We start from the raw sequence: 27,820 nt of genomic DNA on the forward strand, positions 1-27,820 counted from the left end.
TGGGCTCCAAAGAATCTGAAGTTCACAAGTGATCAGAGCTAAGAACTGCCCCTGGAGTTGTCAGTGATAAGCCTTGGTCCAGTGTTCACTTTTTAATCTCTTCCACTCCTGAAATTAAAAAAAAAAAAAAAAAAAAAAAACACCATACAAACAGCTGCAGCCCAGGTAGAAATAACCATGTACTCATGGCTGGGAGCTTGGTCTTTTCATCACCCTCTGGGCTGCTATCCTTTTCTTTTTTTTTTTTTTTTCCATTTTTCTCAACAGTGCAAAATAAAGGAGAGAACTTATAACAGTCAAGCATAACCTGTTTTCAGATTAATCTGTCGAAGATTTATGATGTTGGGAAATGATTGCCCTGCCAATATTTCTTCTCTTTTACTTACTGCTCCATAACAACCAATTGAAAAGTCAATTTGTGAACAACCAACAGAATTGTTTTGATAAATGATGTATAACACAAAGGTTTTTAAATGCCTTATCTGAAAGACCAAGATAAAAGCATTGTTTCTGGATGGAACAATGTCAGAGAAACTCTTCATCAATTTATAGTTTCTGAGCAGGTATCTTTGCTTTATTTTTGGCCACCCTGTTCAAGATTAAGAAGCTTTATGGCTGCAAAAAGAAAGAGATGGTGAAATAGAAGCATATATATAACTGGGGTATTGAGTTTTTCAGAGAAAAGAACGTACTTAATTTTTAATATCAGCTGTGTTTTTGTCATTATCATATCACTTTAGCAGCTTGCATTTTCTCAATTTATTTCAGAGGGTGGACAGACTCTCTGTATCTACGTTTACGGAAGAGAAATCGCTGTAATCACAGAGACTTGCAGAACATTTCCCAAAATGGTGTGTTAACTTCTTTAAACTTCTTTTATTATTATTATTATTATTTTTGACATTACTAGTGCTGATAATTGATGCTGCATTAATGAACATCTGTCAGAAACAAAGAGAAGCCCCTTCTTAGTCGTATGTATTTTTTATGGAAAAGTAAAGAACAGCACCTATTTAACTCAGCACTTACTTAACCCAGTGGTGCTGGCATCTTAATGTGCTCTCAGAACAGATTTTTAGTAAGTAATCAAAGACATAAACAAAAATTAACCCTGTTGGGTTCTGATTAATTTATTTTGTGGGGCTGGCAGACATCATCTTTCTATTTAAAAACATATATATATATATATATATATATATATATAGATATATTATATGAGTATAAATATGCAGCAGACCTGATCTACCTAGAATTAAGGAAAGTGTCTTGCATGGTATCCTAGTGTGAAGAAGAGGAAGATTAATACAAGAAATAAGAAGTGGGTAGAGAAGCAGCTAAGCAGGGAAGAGCAGTGGGTTTGAGAGCAAAACCATGTGCCTCCTGTATCTCTCCTGAGGCTAATGCTGCTTAACACTTGGAGTGGTGACCTTAGAGCAAAGACTAAGTTACATGCTTGATGGCTTCTGTGAATGATTTGCTAAATTGCAAAGTATTAACCATCCTGGAGGGGAGCACATCATTACACAGGAATAATTTAGATGAGCTTGGTAATAGCAGTGCCAGGAGTTGCAGCAAATACATGCTGCAAAATTGTACAAAACATGCATGACAGAAGTAATGATGAGACCTCTGTAAACTAGTGGCCCATCAGCCAAAGGTGGTGGAGGGGAAGGGCCATTTGGGTGCAAAGAGAAATGCCAAGATACCGTCAAGAGTGCAGGGTAGAAGAGGAAAGAGAGTAAGAAGGTTGCAAGATGCATCATGCATGGCATTTTGTCTAGAGACAGGGAGACAGTCCTTCCCATACAAGTCCTGATAAGACCTCAGAGTTTGGTCCTATTTATCTTACGAGGACTGAACTTGATGGAGATACAGAGAAACGTTTCGGGGAGGATTAGGGCAATGGAGACTTCTGAAGGGATGACTGACATTTGAGCAAAGCATTAATTAAAAGATTTTGAATTCCTTTAAGGCATAAACACCAAAGAGGGGGAAGAATTATTTAAACTGAAGGATAGCTCTGGTACAAGAACATGGGTTTTCACTAATCTTACCTCTGTTTGGAGGGAAAATTAAAAAAAAAAAAAAAAACACAAAAAACTTCCTATCAAGGAGTGAAAACCTTAAACCAAAGGAATGAAGGCAAACAAGAAATCCTGAGTTGTCAGAGGCATTGTATGAAGGGGTGACAGTAGTCTTCCATATAAATTGAGGTTTATGATGTTAGCTTTTGTGTCTTGGATTAGCTGATGTCCCTAACAGCAGGCTTGAAAGACACTTGATTATGCTGTGATTATGCCTTTTTGTTTCTATTGTATTTAATTAATTTTCATGCTTCAGAAAACTGGCTGCAGAAGCTTGGGAAAATTTATTTTCCTTGGGTATATAATTTGGCTATATGGGATGTTCTTTCTTTCCAGCAGATGATTCATGCTGGCTACATATGAGGAGCCCTGCTGTCTCTAGAACTACTTAGAAACTTATTAAATGGTTGGAATTTCCTGAAAAAAAAAAAAAAAAAGGGATCAGAAAGGATCTGCCCCAGCCCTCCACCTCCAACAAACAGATACATATAAATATCTCTAGGTCAGGTACCAAGAGGACACTGCTGGAGTTTTTTTGGTGGTGCTCAGCAACAGGATGAGGAGCAATGGCCATAAGATAAAATCCAAGAAGTTTCATCTCAACACTAGGAGGAATTTCTTTACACTGAGGGTGGCAGAGTACTGAACAGCTGCCCAGGGAGGGGGTGGAGTCTCCCTCTCTGGCAACATTCCAACCCCACCTGGATTTGTTCCTGTGCCACCTGCTCGAGGTGACCCTGCCTTGTCAGGGGAGCTGGACCAGATGATCTCCAGAAGTTGCTTTCAAGCCTAAAAATTATCTGATTCTGTGAGTCTCTGATCTTACCAGGCAGAAGAGGTTGCACAGACAGGTATCATGATGCAGGGATCACTTCCATGCTCAGGTGGGCATTTTCATCTTAATTCTGGTGCCAGCACCAATGACACTGGCAATGCCTCTCATATGCCTTACTCCTCCCTGTGGTACTCATGGTGTTCCTGAGGCTTTGAGTCTTCTGTGAAAGTGTTTTACAATGTCTTTGGTGTCATCAAGTCAGGTGCTTCTGACTTTCTTGCCTGTAAGTTGCAGGTCTCTAGAGCTGGTGGCTCCCATCATTGCAGTCTCCCAGGTGGCCATTCTCTTTCCCCCAGGTGGGTGAAAGAGAATTTAAAAAAGGGCCAAACTAGATGGTCAAGGATGACTAGTCCAATGGTTCTTCTCATTTATATCCAGGTACCTGATACCCTAATTATCTTGTTCTACTCTTTTTACATTAATGGGAGTGGTATTTCATGTGCTCCCTTTCCCAATTCCCTTGTAGATTTTTTTATAATCTCTCACTGTGTTCATAATTCATTTTTCTCTCCACATATCCCCTTTCCACTTACACTACAGATACCTGCAGGATATAAATAGAGGTGAGCTTGTGTCAAGGCAAAAGACTGCAGAAAATTAAGAAGTGAATTTAAAAAGGCAAAAATTACTAGTAAGAGAAGAATATCAGGATATCTTCTCTGAATCATCACACTGACACTACATTGTAAAGGTTCACTTTTATTGCCTCATTTGATGTAATAGTTTCCCAGAATGGGAGGATTTAAAAAGCTACCCTCAGGGTCAATAAAGCAAACAGCTGAACAGCCTGACCTAAACCCACCCAGGACAACTAAACCTTCCTCTGAAAATGATGCTTCACAGCCCCACATGTGTGCAAGGAGAGGATGCTGATCTGCTGGAGGAGATATGCAGCCAAAAGCTAGAGCCCAGACATGGCAAGCCAAGCCAGGCACCAAGGACAATGTTCCTGTCCAGCTCCCCTACAAAAGCACCAGCACTGTGTCAGACTCAGCACAAAAGGGCATTCCCCCACTGCTCTTCTCAGGACATGCATTTTCAATGTGGAGAAAGGCTTCCCCAGCCTTCTCCAGGTAGGATTTCTGCCTTCTCTTTCTTAAAAACTCCCATTATCCTCTGGAGGGGGTGGACCCTTCCCTCACAACTGGAAGCAAACCCAACCTTGATTTCTCCACCAAAACTATAAAAAAAACCTCACCGGTCTGAGAATATTTGGAAAGAAACAAAGAGAGAGAGGCAGGAAAAATCCAAGAGTAGATTCCAGGACATTGAACAGTGTGAGGGTAACTGCTCTGTTTCATCTCCTTTTCTCTCTCAAATATTTTCATCACAGATTGCATCCTGTATATCACAAAAGCTTCCTTGAAGACTCAATTTACCCATAAAAACTCTTTTCTAAGATACCCATTCATTTTCTTGATGTTTTGATTTGTAACTGTGCTAATGCTTTCCACAGAGCTGCTTATAACTACCCATGCTTGTGGAGGTAATACATAACCAAGAACAGCTTATTGCTTTTTGTGAATACATTTTAATTTGTAGATGTCCCACTAGTTTATTTATGCTGAAACCACAGCTGCAGTCCAGGGAGCCTTGTGACAGAATGGCTTAAGAAGAGGGTGTTCAGCTCTAGCTGAAAAAAGGGCAATTAAACAGAAAAAACCCCAACTTTTGGTAGTTATGTTCCAAGCCATAGTTTCTGAGGTTTTTGTGGGGCTCTTACCCTGTTGAAAAGAGCTTTTCAATAGAAGGACTGGATTTTTGAATGGATCAGCAACCCCCAGGAGAGAAGCAGCAGATTGATACATTCATTTTCATCTCGGAAGAACTGGATTATTCAAAATATAAAGGATTCCTTGATATATGCAGTTGGCATCACTGTGAGTGATAACAACAAAGGCATCACTATTAAAATGCAAAGTGTATTATTGCTACCTTAGGGGTTTATATCTTAGATCTCTTCCCCCATACCAATCCAGCAGGGATTTAATGATGTTCTGTCCACAAGTTTCCCCTCAAGAGCTGCAGGGAGGGCAGGATTTACTCCTCAAAGCAAGCTTCAGAAGCACAATGCAGAAAAGAGAAGAGAGAGACCAGGGAAGCATTCAGCTGAGAAAAGGAGGAGGATAATAAAAGAGGAGAAAGGATGAAAAAAGAGGAGAAAGTGAAAATACTGAAAAATAAGAGCAAGTACTACCTGTAGGATCTGCTTCTCTAAAGTTTATATTTCTGTACCTTGCTATGAGGTGAGCTTCTTGCAATCATAGACCTAGTCTCATCTTGACCAAAGCATAAAGTCTTTTGGCTCCTTGTTTGTTATCCCTCTTGTACTGCAGGTGATGGAGTTTGATTTGTGTGCTGGAGATGGTTGGGATGAATATTCATAGCCTTTAAAGACCTGCTAATAAGTTTAATGTACAAAAGCTTTACTAAATGGGAATGTTTTTCAAAAGGTAAATGCAGATGCTCACAGATGTTTAGGTGTAGCCAGCTCCTTTCCTCAAGGAGGAAAGATTTTCATCCAACACTTTGGGTGAATTGCTATTGAAATGCAGAGCCTCTTGGGGGGAGTGCAGCTGGCCTAATACTACTTTTTCTAAGTCTGACACTCATGGAGAGAGCCGTGCAGGAACCCAAACACTGGTGTCTACAGCTATTTAAGGTGTTTTATGGTATCTTTCCCACCTCCAGCTGTCTCTCCAGAAGTGCACAATCTCTCATGCATCTTATGGTGTATCTGCCAGCCCTGCTGCAGGTGTCTTGGATACTCTGGGATGTCAAAAATGGCACTTGGTGCCTATGTTTAGGACCTGAATCAGTCCCAATGTGGTATAGCTGTGAGACATTTACTCTCTCAGAAGAGTGAGAACAGTTCCCTTTGCAATTTATAGGGAAAGTTAAAATAGATCAACTGTTGACAAGTCAGGTTGGCTGGTTTACAGGAGACTACTGTGTTCAACAGATGGGAAGAAGCTGCCAGATCTGGATTAAAAGCCAGATCCAAATAACCCTGCACTTGAAAGTATTTGATTTTCTACAGGCTGAAGTGTGCGACTCAGATAAGAAAGCAGCAGGTCCCTGGATATAGCTTTACTTCTTGGTGCCAACACCTAAAAAGGTTACAGAGATGAATTGTTGCTCCATTTTTACTTTTAGTGCTTCTATATTCTTGGAAACATGCGATGTAGTTTGGTTTTGCATTCAGGGGGTTTTTGTCTCTATAACAATGTTGTACTATTTCTCTTGTTCCCCTATGTGTGATCAGGTGGTTCTTCAGGAAACCTCCTCTCTTTAATAAAAAGGTGAGTGCTTAATGGGGCTCAAGAGCTAATTCGAGGTACAGGAGCACTGATGAAGTTCAACCTCTTTGAGAGAAACAAGCAAAGCACTGTGAGGATTATAATATCCATGAATGTTCTAAAAAGCACCGCTTCCCTTCACCAGTGTGCTCTAAAGTGCTGGTTCTTTCTTTTCTAGTATAAACATTAATAAACAGAAGAAAATTGGGTTTAAGTGTGGATATCATCATTTCCAGGGCTTGAACTTGGCTCTGTTAAGCCAATGGAGCCTTTCCAGTGATTTCAGGGGAGAGACTAAGCCTTTCCATAAATCTGTGTGTTGGGTCCCCTTTACTGCATGTAGCAATGTAGATAGACATGGGCAGCCCCACTGTTATTTCCATATGGATATAACTGAGTGGCTACTGAGTAGTGAGAGGCTGCAACTCTCCTTTTCAGATGAATTTGGGTGGGTTGTGGATCAGCTGGGTTTGATTTAGTTTGCTTGACACTGTTACAGTTTGTGTTCTAAAGGATTTATTTTTCTCTCCTCCAGAAAAAGAAATAATGAATTCTTGCCCTCTAGCACTGAGATTCAAACCACATCCTGATTTGATCTTGAGTTCAATTCTACACATAGATTTAGTTGTCAGCCAAACCTAGTCTTCCTCTCCCATCTCTGATTAAAAAATTCCCATCTTGATTCATGTCTTTGCCCCAAAGTAAAACGATTTGATTTGGCTTCTGAGTAACACAAAGAAAATGGAAAGCCAGCAGGAAAAACAGTGAAAAAGACAAATCCATGAGCAGCAAAAGGAAGAAGTGAAAATTATTTCATTTAAGTCACTTTACTAAAATATAAAACTAGAGTGAAAAAAAATAACCACCCAAAAAAAACCCCAAAAAAACAAAAAAAAACCCCAAAAAAACCCCAAAAAAATCCCCCCAAAAAACCAACCCTCACAACAGGAGCACAGTCATTTGGGTATTGGCCATATCCAACCAGGATACTTCCAAATGTGATCTCACAAAAACATGGTGTGTGATTCAGACATGAGAGTGTATTTCTCTGTTAATGTCCTCCATATTTATCTTTTAGTTTGGCCAGAAACCAGCTGTTGGACAATCCAGCCATAGTTATCTATGCTACAATTGGGAATGATGTCTGCAATGGGTAAGGTCTAAACTAAATGAGCATTTATAGTAGCATAAATTTGAATTCTTTACAGTACTTCTTACTGCCTGGACATTTGTGTCTCACTGCTTTGTGCTTCTCCATGATGGCATTTTTCTTTGCTATTGGTCCTTCTTTGTTAATTTTCTGCTGAAAATACTTGTTGTTTCCTTACCTGTATTTGTCATAGGCACCTACCAGTCCTCATTTGCAGCTTGCATTTCTTTCTTTCTTTTATAAGCCAGTCATAAAATGACTAATGATACGTCTGAAGTAATTATTTCTAACTTAGCAGAGGAAATGAATAATAACAACGGGGGGTGGGGGGGAGGAAGTGTTTAAAAGCATGTATATCCATCTTACCCATTGTGTCACCTCCTCTCAGGAGGGAAAGCATGACTGGTTCATCATTTCTGAGGAATGACAACATAATCCCCTATCAAGGTCCATTTTCACCCTGCCTCTGCTGCTTGTACTCTTTGCTGTGTTCTCCTGATGAGGTGTTTTGTCTTTCTGGCTTTATTCACACCATAAGCTCTGCAGGAGAATGAACTGAAGCTTTCAAAACTAACAGTTCTGGTACTACCCATTAGCAATGCTCACAGGGACACCAAGAGGTCACTAGCTGGATACTTCCCTTCCTCCTGGTAGTGGGAAGGCGGAAAACACCTTGCAACCAGGCCAGTGCACAGCACATCCATACTGCAGTTTTGGTTTTGCAGGAGGTCTGAGTGCTGTTGCTAGTGCAACATTATTTTCACCATGGTCAATCTTCAGCTATGCATGTATGTGGAAGAAATCAATCTTACTTACACAGAGACTTTCAAAACATTCACTTCAATAAATGCTGCACACTCAGTGAAGTTTCCTGCCAAAGGTTTTGAAAATTCTCACCTGCAGATTGTATAATGAAGTGAGAGCTATATGCAGGCTGTTAGATGTAGCCATGAAAATGGCAGAGGTTTGGTGTCCTAAAACTGCTTAACAGGCAGTTCAAGGGTTGAAACTTTGTTTGCCAGGTGTTGTGCTCCAGATGAGGATGTCCAAAGCCAGGCATGGCTTTCCTCGGCACTGCAGAAACTGGGAGCCCTCAGCTGTGGCAGAAATGGGGCCACAGGGTCACCTTTTAGGTCCTTTCCTGGCATGACCCTCACCCTAGCCACATGCAGGTAGCACGCAGAAATCACTTTCCAGACACCTTCACCCTCTGGTGCTCATGATCTCTCTGAGCCCCTGCCCAGGACTGCCAAATTTGCCCTCAGCACCCTGCTCCTGTTAGAGGAAAGATGCATAAACCCTCAAAAGCAATGCTACCATGTTCTGACTGAGAGGGAAAAGCAGTCACAGGTTTCCTGGTACTTGCTGACAAGACTGTCCTGGGGATTTGTTTCCTGGGAAGACTATGGAGGTATCATTGCATCCATTGCCAGGATGATAAAGGCCCTACATCCCGCTCCACAAAAAATAAAAATTCCAGCTTTGCTGAAATCCATGGCTCCTGCCATGGAGACTTTCAAGGTATCTTCTCACAGGCTTGGCCCAAGCTATGTTGTGCACATATTTCAATTCTGCTGTGTCACTGCCTTTGCTAAAAGCACCTCTTTTTCCTTTTTTTTAATTCATCATTCTGCAGGCTATTCCTTTTGCTTACCCAGTCTCTAACACTGCTTTCTACTCATCTGAAGTAAAAAGAAATTTTCCAGAAATTTAAACTGTTTTGACCTTACCTCACCCATTTGTATATTCCAAAACCTTCCAGAGCAGTATTTAATGCTTGCTTGAAACTCTGATGTCTTTTTATCCCAGCATTCACTATCTGGCAGACACACTTTTGTCTGCTCAAATTCTCACTGCTGTTTTCTGTCTGTTTTCTTCCAAAACATTCACAGCATCAAAAGAAGTATCAGGCTGTAGTGATCCCTGTGACTCCTGCAAGGAAAGATGCCACAGCTTCTGTAGCATCATGCTGTTTCCATTGAGGGGGATGGACAGCAGAGAGAGATTTTTTTCAGTGTCCAGTTACTGTGTAGTTGCCCTGGCTCTGATGTACCTACAGAGGTTACAGAGGATGCAGAGCATCCGATGGGCTTGACTTCACACCTGGGGCTTGGCAAAAATAAACCTCTTCAAGGACAGCTCTAAACTGCAGTAATACAGCCTTCCTGGCCTTATCCTGTATTTTGGCTTCAAAAGAGAGCGGTGTGCTGAGCACACTGGAGACACAAGAGCGGTGTGCTGAGCACACTGGAGACACATCTCTTCCCAAAGCACTGTTAAAATGCAGGTATTTCATCCCATGCAAAGAGCAGGGCAATGAGTAATGTGGATGTTTGTAGAGGGAAAGGATAATGAAATTGGCAGCCTGTATTACACATTCCCCATAGTCTCCACACTGTGGTGTCCAAACGGGGGGGTTAGAAAAATAAAGACAGATGGCAATGATATCTCTCAGCCCACTGAGGTGTAAATATGAGATACAGAGACCTAGAATTAAAAAAAAAAAAAATCAGACAAGAAAATAATGAGCACCAGAAGTCTCCAATGCTGTACAGTTAATGCAAATATTAGTTGCATTGCGGGTATGGCACCATTCCTCCAGCCTCTCCTTCACACATCTGCACATATGGTATCTGCAACAAACAGCAAGGTGGCAGCAGCAAAGCAGTGAGAGGACCGTGTACAAAGTGACACCAGTGCCAGCAAGAGCATAGTGCCCCTTTATTGTACAGCTATCAGCACCAAAGAGCTGCTGCACCCCTTCTGCGCTAAAAATAGAGTGAGCAGGCAGCACCTATAGCCCTCATCCCGTGGGCATACCAGCCCTGTGCAGTAAGCCCAAGGGAATGAGGTGAGGATATCACAACAGGTCCTGGTGCTCACCCAGGCACCTTGGAGTCCTTATGGCAGAGTCAAAATTGAACATGCCCACAAGGTTGCTTTCTTCTCATTCGGATTTAATTTCATAGCCTGGCACAGAAAAGAAATGTGAAGACATATTTGCATGATTTCAACACTGTACAACAAGAGAAAGTGGAATTATGAATGTCATATTAATTTTGGCTTGTGCTGACATGTTTACTGCTGGTAGAGGCCTTACATCAGACCAGTATTTTGAAATCAAGTGCTGCAACACCTGTAGGCGAAATGAAGTAATTTCAGAGCAAATCCACAGTCTTATCTCAAAAGTAGCTTGATTTGGTGGCTGTCACAAGGATAAACCTGAATCCTAATGCTGTTTTTCAGTTCTCCCTGCTAGAAAGTCTCAAACACTTCAGCAGCACATACTACATGCATTAAGATAAATTTCTGGGCCCCGGAAATTCACACAATTATTATTTTGCTGCAAAAAAAACAGCTCACTGAAGAATCCCAAATCCTTCTAAGGGAACTTGGTTCTCCCACACAGGATTCAGCATCCACTCCCCTCCTCTGAATCTAAATATTTTGAGTGCCTCAAGACAAAACAACAGTGCTTTGGAAAGCTCCTGCTTCTATGGTGTTCACTGACAAGGAATCTGACCCTATTCACCAGCAGCTTGCTCAGCACTGCAAGCATCTAGTTTGCTGTTCTCTTACCCCTGGGAAGCCAAGAAAGCGATGAAAGGACTATCCTAAGGAGAGGACCTGGATGAAGCCTTCTGGCCACTAAGGTGATTGCTTTTCTACAAGCAAAGAGCGCAAGTAAGAGGACGAAATGTGGCAACCACTAAAACAATGAGGGTGGTCATTAGTACAACCTTCTTGCTTGGAAGGACATCCCCTGTCTTTCTTCTTGACCTTTCTTTCTGAACACCTTGTTCAGCTGAGCCACACCACCAAGATGGAATGAAAACTGTCACAAGACCCTGCTTCCCAAGGTGGATGGATCCTTTCTTGATGGAATGGGACAACCTTCTCAAGGCTGTGTTCTCCCTTGCTGTCAGCCCCTGTTACGGAGACGTGAACCATGAGAGCACAGCAGTAGCTCTCGGGTGGGAGAGTGTGTGAATGCTTTTTCTGTAATAAAGTGGTTGCTATAATAACATAACTAGAGCAGTGTTCTCCAGGCAGCCTGGGGTGGTTTTGCTTGTTTGTTTTTCTTATATAAATTGAAATGTATTTCAACTTTAGGACTTAATTTCCCCTCACACTCCTGCAGCATTTACAGCTAAATACAAGAGGGGAAGGATAAGCCTGAGCTGGGGAATCTGGATTGAAGAGGTTCACACCTGACAATGAGTCACAAAATGTGGGCATTCAGTCCAAGTGGAACACAAACACAGCTCCTGTACCCCAATGGACTATTTTAATCTTAGGTATCACCTCTCTTCAGGCTCACATATTTGTCCAGAGCCCTCTCCTGCCCTCCTGGCGAGCTGTAGTAAGGGGTGTAAGACGTGTGAGAGAAAAAGCTACCTTAGATATTCCTACCTTGCATAATCAGAGAGCATGTTGAAGGTAAGGTATGCACAGGAGCCTATGGGGAAAGAAGTCCTACTTTCACCCAGCTGTGATGAGGGATTGGTTTTGCATTACTTCTTTGCTTGCTTTCTCTCTTCTTCTACATCTTCCTCACTTATTGAACAATAATTGCTTTGGTTTGTTTTTTTTATCTTGACCCCCAGGTTTTCTTGCTTTTACTCTCTCTTCTTCCCCTGTCTCACTAGGGAGGAAGTGGAGGAAGGAAAGCAGGTGAGCAGCTGTGTGACAGCTTAGCTGTCCACTGGGGTTAACCCACAACAGGAGTCCACTCTATAAAAAAGGGATTCATTTGTCTGTTTTTAGCAGGGAGATGGGGTACGCTGAGAGAGGGAGGTTTTTATATCACGTCTGATTTTGGCAATGACAAGTGAGAGACATCACAGCGTTTTCCTAATGTTTTATTCAGCTGACTTAATGTGGAAGAGCAGCAAACAGAGAAAATGACACTGTTTCAGGTGCTCTTTTGGGGACACAGTATTCCTGACACAATGTCCTATTGGCATCTTCTTCTTTAGGGAACGTGACACACTGGCCCACATGACCACACCCAAAGAAATGCTCTCCAATGTGGTGCAAGCTCTGCGATACCTGGACTCCCGTCTTCCAAATGGCAGCCATGTGATTTTAACAGGCTTGGTAGATGGCCGCTTCCTCTGGGATAACCTGCATGACAGATTCCATCCTCTAGGTAAATTTGAGGTGTTGTGGGGTTCCTCCTGGTTATCTGCCTGTTCATGTTGGCTTCTCTCCCTAAAAAATCTATGAATCCATTGATGACTTCAAGCAAACCTGACTGAGTGGAGGAGATCTGAGAAATATGAGGCAGATATTGGCTGTACTGCAGAAGTAAGAATAACAGCTCTTACCATTCCTAGTGCAGGACAGGTTAGACCCTTATTCTGCCTGGTTCCCTCACAAACCATACTCACCCAGCTCCAAGCCAGACTCAACACATGTTGTGGTGGTATAAACAAGCTGTTCTACCTGAGTCTTGGCCCAAAATTGTGGCCAGACTGCCTGCACTTCATCCTGATTTTTGTTACAGGTGGAGATGGGCATTTGGTTTACACTCACTGACTGGTGGATGTTGTGGACCAAGGCAGAAGATTAAGTCAGAGGGTTGCAAAAGACTTTTTTTTATATTAGAAAAATTAATTTTCTGCCAGTGCTGGGTGCCTGGCACCTCCTACACTAGCTATATGTGATGATTGAAACCTCATACTATGTGCAGGCATGTTTTGGGACATTCCCTCAGAGTGTAAAGTGCTTTGGGGCATTTTTTTTCAGAGATGTGGAAGCTGCCTTTGGGATCCTGACATCTCAGGGTGTGAATGGCACAGTACCTCTGACCATTAACAGACCACTCATTCCTTGGCTTTCTAGACCAAAAGCATGTACTTACTTGTATTGGAGTAAAAGAATCTTTTTTCATCTGACAAGCGGGAAGTTGTTGTCATAATAGTTCTCACCAGCAAAGAGAGAGAGAAGCTAAATCACATAATTAAAATGGTAGATTACAACTTCAGATGATTTTGGCAACCACTGGGTAACACAGCTTGCAGCTGTGTTGTGGTTTCCCCAAGATCCCCTAGTAATTACCAATGGGCTCACATCTTTCCCATTTCTATTCCTATATTTTTCTCTCATAACCACTATACTAGTACTAATAAAAAAAAAATTAAGAAAAAAAAAAAAGAGAAAAATCTTACTCCTTTCAAGGCAGGGGAAACCTGTCATAATTAATTTTTAGTCACATAAACACACTTCTTCCCATGAGTGCATGTTTATCACAGCAACAATTCCTCTGACTAGGTATCTAATTATCACAGACAACACATAGCCAAATCAGGAGTGATTAACTATAGGATCAGTTGGAAAATTTTCAGAGGGGCTGATTTGCCTTGGAGGGACCCAATTAATCCTAAGCAACATGTTTTGCAGCAAGGGATCCCTTCTGCCACATCCTTCAACAGACTGTGAGCAGTTTTCCCCATTTGGCTGCCAGTCAGCCATGACCAGACATCAGTCTGTCTTTCTGCCAAATCCCTGGTCCCCACAACAGCCCATCCCAAGGCCTGATGCTTCAAGCTACAGGAATCTGGAACATCCAAATAGCCAGAAGTGTTCCTAGATCTTTGAACTCCCCACCTTTTGCTTCCTGGGCAGCTGTGTGAAAGGCAGGAAACACATCTGTATCAGGGAGACACTGCAAGGCAACCTGAGAAGCCCATTTCACTTGGGAGAGATTATACTTTGCAGTTCCTAAAACCAACAATAAGAAATTCCTATTTCAGTACTGCAAAAGTATCAAAGCCTGATGGGATGATCAGTGTACTACAAACAATAAAACAACTAATACAAAAAAATGCGGCCATTTAATTCCCATCTTAGTTGTAGTTACCAAAGAAGCAAAAAGATTGAGAAAATGATCATTTTCTTAGCAAGCCAGGGTATTGCACAGCACAGTGAATTTTACAGAATGTTAGCTGGGTGTTTGACTTGGTGCTCGAATTTCCTCACCCACACAAGCATATCCAGTTCCCTCTATGACAGCAAAATTGTTTCTCCCTTTTAAGGCCAACCTCTGTGAAGTAAATGCGGAACTCAGGGTGTATACAGGCACCCTTCAGCTTTGCAAACCCTGCATTTCTTTGGCGGGTGAGAGACAGGTTAATGGGAAAATATCAGTCATGCGTTTTGGAGGTTGGCATAGGCTGTGATGACTAACTCCACACGTGAGACAAATCACCTATGAAAGGCAGGAGAGGGATGTGGGAAAAGCAGGTGTGGGGCGCTGCACACTGTGAGGACATGGGCACCTTAGCAGGAAGGATGCCTTGATGCTGCCACTTCTGTTGCACCCCAGCTCTGGTGGTGGGAGGGCACCCTGGGGTTGGGAGTGTGATGAGGCTCTTGGGGTGCCTCTTCCCACCCAGGGGTGTAAGGCACGGGAATGCACAGACGTGCAGAATGAATTCACATTTGGCCATCGGGCACAAAATATTTCGCTCTCTGTGCTTTGCAGGACAACTGAACAAGGATGTCACGTACAGTCAACTCTACTCTTTCCTCGACTGCCTCCAGGTAAGGTCTGCTGATGTGCCTTAGGAGCCCCCCTTTCATCTTGGTCTGCTGCTAAAGCCCCTCTCCTCACGCCTGCCCAGGTGAGCCCCTGCAGCGGCTGGCTGACCCCCAATGAGACCCTCAGGAATCTGACCTCAGAGGTAAGTCTCAATGGGGCTGCAATGGGATCACCCCAGTGCTCAGACACTGCCCTGTGTCCGTGGAGAGAAGCCAAATACCCTCAGAGTCAAGATGTCAGAACATTTTTTTTCTTCCAAAGGCAAGGAGAAGTTGTGGAAACATCCACACTTATTCTTTCAAATGCCTCTCAGGCTCTGGGAGGCAGCATGCTCAAGTTAAGGGATTTGTAAAGGTATTGCTGTTACAACCTCTCAGCTACCCAAATTTATGCTCAAGGGATGTGATCTCCCTGAGACAGAACTGTTCAGGTTCATGTTCTTTAAGAAGAAAATGTGCCTGATAAGAAAGGAAAGGCTTTTGAATCAAGTGAGCTGTTGGTATGACAAGCCAGCTGCATAGATTTTTCTGGCGGTGGGATCAGTTCCTGAGAGCAAGAGCCTTACCCTGTTTTCATTTGGGATTTGTGCTAATCATCCTCAGACACATTTCTTAATCACCAGATGGTGTGACCAGGGAGCATCCAGGCTCAGTGCAGGAATGGGAATGGACAGAACAGAGATGTCTTAAAACTCACCCTAAATATCTGGCTGCAGAAGTGAATGACACATAAAAACAGACATTTATTTTCTTATGGTACAAGCTGATTTTTAATCCCAGCAGTCCCCTGCAGCCATGTAAAGGGATTCAGTAACCACATATTATCAAAGGTGTCATCTCTATGTATGGTTGTATTAATGTTTGCATTCACTAAACAATGAAATATGACCTAAATTTCACCAAAGCTTAGATATGTATTTCATTTTATGCCCTGTCCCTCTTGACTTTGGAAGAGGCTATTAAGCACATTCCTAAACCTTTGCAGGATTGCAGCTTATATATTCATACCAACAATACAGAACATAGAGTACATGTAACTTCTGTCCATGAACAATGCACATGTCTGCAGGGTATGAATTAATCATTCTGAGCCCCTGTCTGAAACTAATTGTCTATGTTATTATCCAAACTGCACAATTTAAATATTTAGGAGATCCTGATCTCTGTTATGGCTGCAGAAATTACGCTGGATGTATAAGGCAGACGCTCAATGGTGGTAATTTACTCTTCTGAAAGTAAGGGTGGAATTTGGTCTATGTAGATAAGCATTATCACCCCCAACTTAGTAGTGGCAAGGATAATAGGAAAAGAGGACATTTCTCTTGTAGAAAATTTTGCATTTCTTTAAGAAACAGTTCCAAAAGCAAGAAACAGAATATTTATATAAGTGTAGGGGCACTACCTAAAGAGGTCTCCAGTGGAATAATCATATGCTGTAATAAACTCACGAAACCAGCTGAGGCCTCAGTGCAGTCTGTGAGGATGAATTGGGTAGGCCAAAGGCTGGTGGTGCTCATGGAAGTCCATGTTCTGATGAAGAGCCTCATTTCACCTCCGGTCCCCCAGAAGAAAGGGCAATATTAGCTTTTGAATTCCTGCCTGCACATCAGTGACAAAAGCTGAATCCATGCAAAGCAACATGAATAGTAATGAAGTCATTAAATCATTTGATTTTTGCAGAGAGCATTACAACTTTCCAATGTCCTGAAAGAAATAGCAAGATCTGAGAAATTTGCCAACTTTGATATTTTCTACATGGATTTCCCACTGAGACAAAGTAAGTTGTTTTTTACCCTGTCTTTCTCACAAAGCATTTACTTAACTTCTGGCCTGCTGATATGCTCTTCATATTTTGGCTCTGTACCAGGAGAAGGGCAGTACAGTCAGTCAGCCTAGGTGACCCTGCTGTCAGGGCTGTGGCCAAGGAAGTATCCTTAATGCCAGCTTCTCCTGGCTTCCATGGCTGGGGTAACCAGGCACCTTTCCTGCGACAAGATCCCACCACTGCCTTGGCAATCACAGCGTCCCTGATGGTCCCAGCTGCTGGCACCCACCACCCAGGGATGCACAGCACACTGGCCACTTTCTCTTGGGTAGCAAAGTGACAAGGACAAGAGATGTGCCTCTGCTAAGAAGGCCTCCTGCTTTTCCACTGCAGCTTCTCAGGCTGATGAAGAAAAAAAAAAAAAAAGAAATCTCAAACCATATTTGTCCATAAGGTTTGGTTTTATTTTTGAACATTGCTTTTATAGCGGGTTATGTTGGTTGAAGATGCATACCTGTAGTGGTCAAAGTGGTCTTCTTGAGGTGTAGTTTACTTCATCACTGCCTGGGCTTCATGCTGCATCCTCTGGGCTGAGCAGTGCCTTGGGAAGGAGATCTTTCATCAGCCATTCTCCTGCCTCAATAACACAGCCACCCTCTCACTGTTCCCAAAAGTAGAAGCACTTCTCCCAGGAATAACTGGCATATTTCCTATGTTTCTTTAAACACCTGCATACTACTGTAACTTTTGACTTGAAGAGCTTACAAAACTTGTCCTTCTGTGATCTTTAGTGACATTAGGTAAACACATTACATAAATCACTTTCTTCTGAAACTGACACTTAAAAATAAATTAAAACACCCAGGAAACTTTTGTCATTACATATGAGCGTGAGTAGACAGCGTCCCTGTGGGACTGGGGACCAACATCTGTCCCTGAATTCCTCTCAGCTCTGCTTGCCTTGCAAGATGCACAGGGATCCAGCTTGAGGCAACACCTAGCATCAGCTCAGGTTTGTCACAAGGAGAAACACACTCCTTTTTAAAAATAAGGATCAGCATGAGATGAGGGCTTGAGTTGGGCAACATATTACAAGTAGTTAGACAGTGAAGGGAAAGAGGGAAAACAGCTTTTTATTTCTATATCCAGCCTGAATCTCCCATGTTACAACTTGTCTCTCCCTCTCTCAGGGTGCACTGCTGTAAAGAGGCTGGCCCCATCCTCATTATCTTCCCACAGGCTCTTCCCTGGAATGGACCATCCCTGTTTCTCAGCCTCTGTTCACCAGACAGGAGCTCCAGCCCTTGCCACCTTGGGGCCTCTCTCAGATAGCCTGAATGTTTACATTCAAAAAGTAGTATATAATAATTAGGAAAAAAGCTTGATCTTCATTTCCTTGTTTTTATATTCACATAGAGAGGTAGTTCCATGTAGTCCTTATTGAAAAATTTTGTCTGGGGACCATATTTTACATCCCAGCATGCAAACATCTAAATCCAAAGCCACAAAGGGACAGAAGTACCCTGTCAATATTTTAAAGTGTACTTCTCTAATGCTTCTCCCCATCAGTGCTTGGCAGTCCTTGAAAGCATGAAGCAGCCACAGCACCTAAGATTATTTTAAAAAAAAATCTCCTTTTGCAGCCAAATCCTATCAAAATTCACAAACTTACTTTATCCTACATGACCCAGTTCAGGAAGCTGGTTCTGGGCCTCAGGAAGACCATATGGAGGACAAGGAGGTAAAAAAGTGAGGATGGGGGAGGCAGTCTTTCGGTCCAAAAGTTTCTGTCAGAGAAGTAGGCTCCACTGTCAAGTTCATTCTCTTAGCACAGAGTCTCAAGGGTGTCCAAGTCTCCTGGTGGCTTTTGCCTCAGCTACTTAATATTTAACAAGTCATTAGGATTTGGAATGAACTACCTGCTGGGTAGGCAAATTACTTTAATAAGTTAAATTACTAACTTTAGTTAATTTATTTGCTTTCACAAAAGGAAACATCTTAATATAATTTGCTGTTCTTGATTACATCGTGTTCAATAAATGAAGTAAACAAAATCACACATGCATATACAAACATCAGCTTTGAAAGACACTTTGTAAAATTTCCTGCAGCCCTAGAGCCAAGGATTTGAGCTTGCCATCAGGAAAGCTGTCAGATCGCGAGTGTGCTCAAAAGCCAGCTAAGACTGCTGACCTACTTTTCTGGTCTCTTTCTGAAGGAAGCAGCAAATCCTCCCCTAAACTCTCCAGATATCAAATATTTAGCAGTGATTACACACTGAGTACATAGATTTTAGGCTGGCCTGGGCATATATATGTACAAAGCAGCTCCCAGTTTTCTCCGAGTAAAATTTGAGTGTATTAGCATTATTCTAGATTTAGGTGGACACTCAAGCTCACATGTTGACCTTGACTGAAGAAACTAGTGGTTCCTTTATGAAGCAGTGCAATAAAGAGGGGGATAGGGGTTGCTTGTTATGCCTTTTCCTTGGTGTGGATGGAAGCCACACCTAGTCTAGTCCAGCCAAGGCAACAGGCATTTCTAAGACAGGCTCTGGACATACTCAGCTGGTGGGTATTTGCTTGACTGCTCTAGGATTTTTGGAGGTCAGGTATAATAGCATAAATTGACCTATCTTTATACATATCTTACTTCCTCCTCTGCTGCTTCTGGCACTGGAACAGTAGTCTCTCTACAAATGAACTACAAATGTACTAAACCACAGCACACAGCCTTGTACTCCAGGTACAATATCATATATAGGGGGTTAGGTAAATTTACTGTGAATCTGTATGTGCACTGCATAGTGGAATCTAAGATAAATATGTGTTATGCCCAACATACTGCAAATTTGAAACAAACCTACAAGCCCCATGTCTTGAAACAGCTTACATTGGGCACTGCCTCAAGCATCAAGTCGGTTTCTACAGTCAAAGCAGGAATGTCACCTTTCTGTGAATTAGAGTTAGCATGGGGACCCAGAAATCACTTTTTGACACAATAGCCAGGGTCCAAAAATCAGCAGTGAGCCCAGATCAAACTGTGGCACTTGAATGGAGAACATTTTCCTCCTGACAGGATACTTGCATAATGCTATTAAGAATTCTTAATCTGTCATTATGAAAGGAATTATTGAATTTACAGTCTGTTAATGCCATATCCACTAGTCCCATGTTTGATCACTCCACAGCCCTTTTGAAGAGAGAAAGCTTTTTACTTCTCTAATGGCTCCAGGGCTAACAGCACAGCATCATTTGCATTGAATGTCACGCTTATGTAATTCAAAAGGTTATTTTGTTGGAGTTGAAAAAGACTACTTGGAAGATAAGTAACCAAAAATGACAGTCTGTTCATACAGACTTCAGCCCATGTGAATATTCTCTTACCATCTCTTTCTCTAAAAAGTGCTGTTTTCTTTATCTCTGTTTTTTCTTTTGCACTGCTGAAGATGAAACTAACATAGGAAATGCAAAAGTATTAAATCAGTATTAAATAATTTACAGCTTTCCTTGCTACAGCATCCATCTTAGTTGGGAGGGAAAGTGAATTGTTTTACGATCATTTATGTTCAAAGCACTTCCTTGCATAAATATCGCAGAGGAAAAAAAATAACAATAAAGGCTTAAATACTGCCCCAAGGAGAGGGGATTGTACACACTATGGGCTCTGACAACTCTATATGAATTATCATAATCTTCACACAGAGCTGTCGTGTGCCTAAAAATACCAGCGATGCTTTGAGGAGGAGAGGGTTCCTCTCTGGGCGGGTGTCTCCGTGCTCACTGGTGATAAACCCCCTCTCTGCTTGTGCTCTTTGCAGCGGCCGAGGAGTGGCGCAAGATGGGAGGTGAGCCCTGGCAGCTGATCGAACCAGTCGATGGCTTCCACCCCAGCCAGGTAAAAACCCGGCCCCAGGAGATGGTGGGATATGGGATTCCAGTGCCTATTGCTGCCCCAGGCATCCAGCTGGCATGTCACAGGGATGCACATTTGGGGAATCTGTCTATTTTAAAGGAGAGAAAGTCACAGAATCATTTAGGTTGGAAAGACCTCTAAGACCATGGAGGCCAACCATTAACCTAACACTAGCAGGTCCACCAGTAAACCCTGTCCCAAAGCAGCACATGTTAAATACCTCCAGGGACAGTAGTGCACCCACTTCCTTTGGCAGCCCTTTCCCTGAAATAATTTTTCCTAATATCCAATCTAATCCCTCTCCCATGCAGTTTGAGGCCATTTCCTTATGTCCTGTTAATTGTTTCATGTGAGAAGAAACCAACACCTCATCACATCTCTTTAGGATGTAGTGAGCACTAAGATCTCCCCTCAGCCTCCTTTTCTCCAGGCTAAAAAACTTCTGTTCCCTTACTGAGCTGCTCCTGAATAAGTTTTGTACTCCAAACCCTTCTCCAGCTCTGTTGCTCTTCTCTGGACAAGCTCCAGCACTTCAACCCTCCCCTTTCTTGTTGAGAGGGGCCCAAAACTGGCCACTGGATTTGAGGTGGAGCCTCACAAGTGTTGAGTACAGGAGGACAATCACTGCCCTGGTCCTGCTGGCCACACAACTGCTGATACAAGCCAGGGTGCCTTCTTTGGCCAATCTAAATGACGGCTGCAGCCCCAGAGCTGATATCTCCGCTATTTCTGATGGCTGCACTCTGCTCTGACTCCTGCTAGGTCTTCTGCCTCTTTCCCTCACTAATCAGTATCGTGGTCAAACAGGTCTTAATGCACAAAAACTGATCCTTGCCACTTAAGTTGGCCAGCTGCCTGCCCAAACACCCATGGGAGTTTTGCAGGATCAGGACAGTAAGGCAGCACTGCAGAAACCAGACAGGCCCCTTCCAGCCCTGTTGCTGCCCTGCAGCCTCTGAGACTGAGGGTTTGCCTGTCACAGTCTGGAACAAAGATTCTTTTTGAAGTTATAAATTTAAATTGCTTCTGCTCAGCAGCTACATCTTATTACTTTTTCACTTGCTTGCTTGGCCTCCTAGGATAGGTGGAGGGAGAAGGTTTACAGTCTGTTTATTACAGAAATAAGCAAAAGGGAAGGAGAAGCAGCTGCTCCACTGTAAGTCCTTGCTTGGGTTTGATGATCTAGCGTGAGGTTGCCTGGTTCCCACCATGCTCACTTCAAACTTGTTTTTTTCTGACAAAAACACATGGAGAGACCATGTTCTACAGTCAGCTGCAAACAAAGCCAGTTGGTTTTCTATACGCTATCTGAAGGTCTCAAACACAGGTGCAGAGCAAAGCAGTAGGCTCCTTTGCAAGCAAGCCCCACCACTTGCTAGCTCCCCCTGCTCAGAATCACTGGGGAATTTTATGGGCCAGTTTTATGTTGTGGAATAATGCCCTGCACATGATGACTCCAACAACCCCATCTCCATATGACCCAACGTGATGCTGGGAAAGAGCAGTCCATGAAGAAGCACTTCCACAGAAGTGAGTTGCAAGCACTGATGGATTCCAGCATTTCAGCAGCTTCTCCATTGACTGTTCTGTCAATTAAGCTAGGGGAGACCTGCAGGGGGAAGCACAAAGGCAAAATAGATGCTTTAGGTACTATCTTTTACACCCATGTCAATCACTCAGGGCCATACAGTGCCTTGCTTAGCATTGCCAAATTACAAGATCCTCCTGTTCGAAGAGGGACATTCCTGCCTATCCACCTTACAAGTACCAGGAGACAGCTGCATGAAAATATGAACTCACAGCCTGGGGATGTGGAAAGTGTGCCTTGATTTTTTGCTGCAGGCCTTTTGCAAGGAAGCAATTAGAGAAAACCTGGCAAATGAAATGAGAGTGAAAACAGTGATGAAACAAACCCCATTCCCAACCCTGCCATCTGGGGAAACTGCAATATGAAGTCTGGAGACTTCAGCAATGGAAACTTTTGCATTATTTTCTTGTCTTTCCCTGGCCTAAGGCTGGCCTGAGGTTTCTTATGACCCCCAGCACCAGGCCACAGTTGCAGCCAGGCTTGTCATATCACAGCTTTTCATCCAGCCTCCTGCCCACATCCTGTATCCGACCAGCAGCTGCAAGGTAGCACAGAGTTGAAGTAAAAAACTATTTAACAGGATCCTTCCTATGCCACAAGAAAATTACAAAAGGACATTGAAGGGCAGCTGCAAACGTGCTTGCAGCCCCCAGAGTGCTAAGCTACAGGATGCAGTCAAGCACTGCCATATTTCACTCCCTCTGGACCCGGCTCCTGCAGTGGTTATGATCTCTCCCTCCTGCTGTTAGGATGACGTTAATGCTTTTATGGGTACATTTTCCCTTACAGTCAAGGTGCCAGCTGTAGATATGCCTTGCTTAAAGTGAGTTATTTTCCTCCTAGGTTTTATTAATTAGCCTTATCCAAACATCCACCATTGTAAATCCATTTTTCTTTTCCTGTTAGAGAAGTCTGTTATCAACATACCACTATTTGGACTGAGACGTAGCACTCTGCCCCACAAGAGTAACTCTCTTCATAAATAGAAGGGGAAGTTTGAGCAGCGATTGCTATTTTACAGTGTTCTCAAGGAACAAGATAAACAATTCACTCACTCATCATACAAGTTTTATTTATAGTTTTACTTTCTCCTGACACGACTGCCTCTGGCGAGGTATGGTTTTTGTAGCGTACAGGGGTGCCTAGCGGGAGAGGATTGATTCCATGCAGCTTGTCAAGTGAACAGAGGCTCTTGCTTCCATCCCTGCAGCTATTCCCCACACCTCACAGGCAGCTTGATAAATACAACAGATAAGATACCTAGCCAGCACATTTCTGCTGAATTTTGCCTCTGTAGATATCGAAGCACCTGACAAATATTTCCTAATTTTTGGATTGAGAAGCACTCCAAAGAAAGCATAAACACCTTAGCTCATGCTTTCAATGCAAAGAAATTTTGAAGTTTGTGATGAAGGAACCAATCTCTGAGCCCCTTTCAACACAAGGTTGAGCTGGCAAAGCGTGATCATTAGGTGATCCCTAATCACTGTGCTACAGCAATGGGCAGAATGTGGTAGCATGGCAGAAGCAGGTATCAGCACATATATCCAGGAGTCCAGAGGTCCTCCAAGCATTCTGGAGGGATATGGGAGGGAATTGAACCTTTCTAACTAAAGCTTGCATACCTTGCAAGGAGAAGGAAAAGCAAATAAGAAAAGGCCACACTTGCCCTGTCCCATCAAAGTTAGTGCAGTTTTTCATGCATTGGAGAAGGGATGAGTTAGGCACTCTGGCAGGAAAAACTAGCCCCCATGGTCCCCACTCCAGGCAATATTTTATGTGAAAAAATCATGAAAGATGGGATAAACACCAAGTACTGATTTGTTGAGCTGGGCCCAGAACCACATTCTCTTCCTGTAAATTTCTTGTGGTTAAAGGGTTTTTCCTGCATGTTTTTTTAAGTTGCAAAATGGGAAGGAGCAAACAAAACACTCATAATTGGCATAACTGCATTACATTAACGTTTCAAAGCTAAAATTTACCTCCATAAAGTTTTTTTCAAAAACACACAGCTCAGCATGGAGGTGGAGGAAATTCACACTATTTACTTTTACCCTAAAAGCCAAGTGATTCACTCAGTCCTCTCAAGTTCCCTCTAGAACTGTTTTTTGAGACACCATTCCCCAAAGTCTAGCTTGGTTGTCCTTGGAAAAAATCTGACTTTCTCTTTCCAGTGACTATAGAGGGAGCCCAGGGATTTTCTTCAGCATCTCCTCCTTACTACAAAATTTCACTGCAAATCCTTGTAAATGCCAGATGGCTTCAAGGACACCACTTCCCTCTAGAACAGTCGATTGCTTTGTTTGGATGACAGGGCCATGCATTCCAATAGGATCCTGGATAAACAGCTTCATTTCTTGCTTTTATGATGTTTCCAGGGAGAATGCAAAAACCCTGAGCATCACAAACTTGAACCAGAGATGCTTGGAAGATTCCTAGCATTTATGTACAGGCAGGAAAGCACAGCTTGAGTGTGATTAGTTTCTCCCTTTTTCTTCCTTAAGTCATAGCAAAGCATGTTCCAGCCAGAAACAAAGAAGAAAAGCTGAAGTGATGCATAGCAGATGAGTTGGGTATTTACACTTGGCTGAGAATCATGCCTATCACCTGTTTGATGCAGAAGGGGAAAACAGTTAGCCAGAAGCTGCTGAAAAACCACAGCTGCCTCCCAGTTGCAGCCACCCAGGGCTCTGTGAGGAATGGGTAATACTTCCTTTTAAAAACTTGTTTAGGGGTTGTCATCTTCACAACAACAAAAAAAATGCAAAGCTTATAAAAATTATACCACATCTCAAAGTACAACAACTCTGGAATTTAAAAAATACCTGCAAGAAAACAATTTCCAGAGTCACAAACCCTTCTCTGTGCTAAACTACTCACCCAGAATTAATTATTGAAATCATTGGAACATCAAGAAATTATGTGTGTGCAGAACCTAATCCAATTTAGGGCAGTCTAAGCACACATACCTTAAATTAGAGCCAGCATTAGTCTGAACAATGTAGAGCATACCTTCAGTGATACCTTTGCAAAGGGTGTACCATGCAAAGACAGTAGGGTTTTCTAAACTACCCATCCACCCAACCAATTAACCAACCCCACCTTTCCCACAAAAAAAAAAAAAAAAAAAAAAAAAAAAAAAAAAAAAAACCAAAAAAAACCCAAACAAACAAAAAAAACCACCCACATGGAAGGCTTAGGCCACTCTGACAGGGACTGGTCTCAGCCCCCTGGCTGCCATAGGGTGTCCTAGAATAACATTTGGTCACAATAGAAACTGCAACCAGGAGAAAACCCTCTAATGAACAAATCTCCACTATCCCTCTTCCCTGCCCCAATTCCTTCATTAGCTTAACAAGACTTTGAGTGACCAGAGTCTAAGAGCCTCCACCCCACAAATGTTATTCTTTGTACATGAGCCCTTAAATAAAAGAAAGATTTTTGGCTTCCAACCCATCATTAGTGCTTCTTTTAAAGCACAGGATTTAAAAAGTAGCATATAAAAATTCCCCACAGGCTCCAGTATCTTCCCAAACTCCAAAACAACAGTACTCAAATAGTTTGATTTCATAAACCCACCTTGGCCCTTAAAAAAAAGGCTTTGTTAGCATCATTTAAACCTCATAATTGCAATCAATATCAGTGTGTTGAAAAGTTTGGGTTGAAAATAAAGTTCCCATATAGGCCAAATATTACTGCAGGTCAGGAATATAACAAAAATGCCTTAGAAGGGTATAAAAACTTGGACAAGCAAGACTCAGGCTTTTCTCTCTGCCCCTTTCTGCAACCACTGATGTTTTTCACCCTGGAAATACAGCAGATAACATTTCTCTTTGGTACATAACTTCTAGGGGAAAAACCTCTGTGAAAGCTGGAGGGAAACTGATATTGAGGAGAAAAGCTATTCTATCATTTCTGCAGGTCTCATGGGGAAAAAACTCTAAAGACAACGCAGTAGCAGGTGCAAACTTAGAGCATCAGACACAGTTAGTTATGAAACTAGAAATAATTGGGCCTCTTTTTCCTCAACACCTGTGGTTTCCTCCCAGGAGAGCACAGAGAACATTTATTAGAAGTACCAAAGGCATTTGGGAGCATGAATTCCTTTGGACTCACAAGAGTTTTATGCATTATACCCAGGCGGTGCTTTTGACATACTTTCAAAATGTTTCACTGGAGAAAAAAAAAAAAACCCATCAGACTTCAGGGCCTTTAAATAGCAGTTTATGTACTAGACACCATAGGCATCTTGAAAAGGCTGGAGACAAACTATCATTATTAGACAAATGACAGGTCAGGGAGTTGCAGATATATGGCCCTCACCCTCTTTTTACTGTTCAGAAGGATTTAGCCCTGCTCAAGCAGCTGGAATGGCTTATTTCCTTTGGTTAGAGGTTACAGTCCATCACATGATTATACTGGGCAGTCTGCCTTATGGTGGGGGTCTTCTAAACTCTGGCACTATAGAGGCACAAGAAATTGATAGCATTTGTGGTTTGCAGATTGCTGCAGCCCTTGGAACAGGCATTACCTGGCAGAAGGCACTACACGAGTGGCCTCAAGTGCTTGGCAAGGAGAATCCATTCAACGATCAGATTGAGGCCATATTCAAAGATCAAGGTGGATACTGACTTCCCAACTGCTGGAACCCTCACGTGATTTATGGTGGCGCTTCCACGAGTCAAGATGATTAAAGACACACACAAAAAAGGGGGGAGAGGAAGTTATCAGAGCCAGTAGCAGTGGACATATACTACAAGAGCATTCTTTTCAGTTTGTATCTCACCTGCACAAGTAGGCTATGCTTTTTCTGTGGAGCTACAAAAATAAAAATCAAAGGATAGCTGCCAGCTAGACCATTTATTGTACCAGTTTGAAAATCTGTATTTTTTTTTTCCATATACAGCAAACTCCTACCCCTACTTAATTTCTTTTCCTTCTACAGAACACTTCTAAGTTTTCTATTTGTAGTGTCAACAGTTAATATGATCCCAAATGGAGACGGGGAGACCCCAAACTCATTATGTTGCTATAAATTGTATGTATGTAATTGCCTTGACTGTCAATACATTATTTAGCTGCTATTTGCTTATTAAAGTGTGCCAGGAATAACAAGGCACAATGCAAGGCACAATTTTGATGTGCCTGGCAGCATCAGCACAGACTGACTGAGCACAGGTTCTCTTCCTCCATTAATAAGATATTAAGTTGACAACTTTTCATGTATTTAAAAAACAGGTTCGTTTTTCAACCTGTAATATATCTATGCTTTTTTTGCTTCCTAAGAAAAATAAATGCCCAGTCTTGTGTCTTTTACAGGCATGGCCAAGGTAATCACTGAAAATATTGGGCAGCCCTTACTTAAAAGGCGCACTTGAAGTTGGAGAATTACTGTGTTTTTTCACCAGCTTATCCAATGCTCATAGCAAAATAAAGAAATTTAAAAATGAGAGACAGGTCTACCCTACTTGCAACCTTACTGAGGATGGAGGGATCAGAGAGCATAAAACAGCATTAACTACAGGTGGAAAAGATCCAGTAAATAGCAAGCATTAACATGACATGACTAAAGCCCACCCCAACAGCCCAAAGCTCAGGTAGAGTTGCTCTGCTCCATGTTCTGAGCACAGCCCTTACAC

General features: G+C 42.4%; 1 protein-coding gene across 1 annotated transcript in view; it reads left to right on the top strand.

The window, feature by feature from the left end:
• Positions 1-27,296, top strand: part of AOAH (acyloxyacyl hydrolase) — a 72,924-nt gene extending 45,628 nt beyond the window's left edge. The window contains exons 14-22 of the mRNA XM_068203812.1: positions 769-851; positions 6,185-6,221; positions 7,297-7,371; positions 12,348-12,520; positions 14,858-14,916; positions 14,997-15,056; positions 16,594-16,690; positions 20,499-20,575; positions 26,684-27,296. Of these exons, the coding sequence (XP_068059913.1) occupies positions 769-851; positions 6,185-6,221; positions 7,297-7,371; positions 12,348-12,520; positions 14,858-14,916; positions 14,997-15,056; positions 16,594-16,690; positions 20,499-20,575; positions 26,684-26,812 (790 nt within the window). The 3' untranslated portion in view covers positions 26,813-27,296. The remainder of the gene's footprint in view (positions 1-768; positions 852-6,184; positions 6,222-7,296; positions 7,372-12,347; positions 12,521-14,857; positions 14,917-14,996; positions 15,057-16,593; positions 16,691-20,498; positions 20,576-26,683) is intronic.
• The last annotated feature ends 524 nt before the right edge of the window (positions 27,297-27,820 follow it).

This window comes from Anomalospiza imberbis, chromosome 1 (genome assembly GCF_031753505.1).
Source record: "Anomalospiza imberbis isolate Cuckoo-Finch-1a 21T00152 chromosome 1, ASM3175350v1, whole genome shotgun sequence".
NCBI classification, from domain to species: Eukaryota; Metazoa; Chordata; class Aves; order Passeriformes; family Viduidae; genus Anomalospiza; species Anomalospiza imberbis.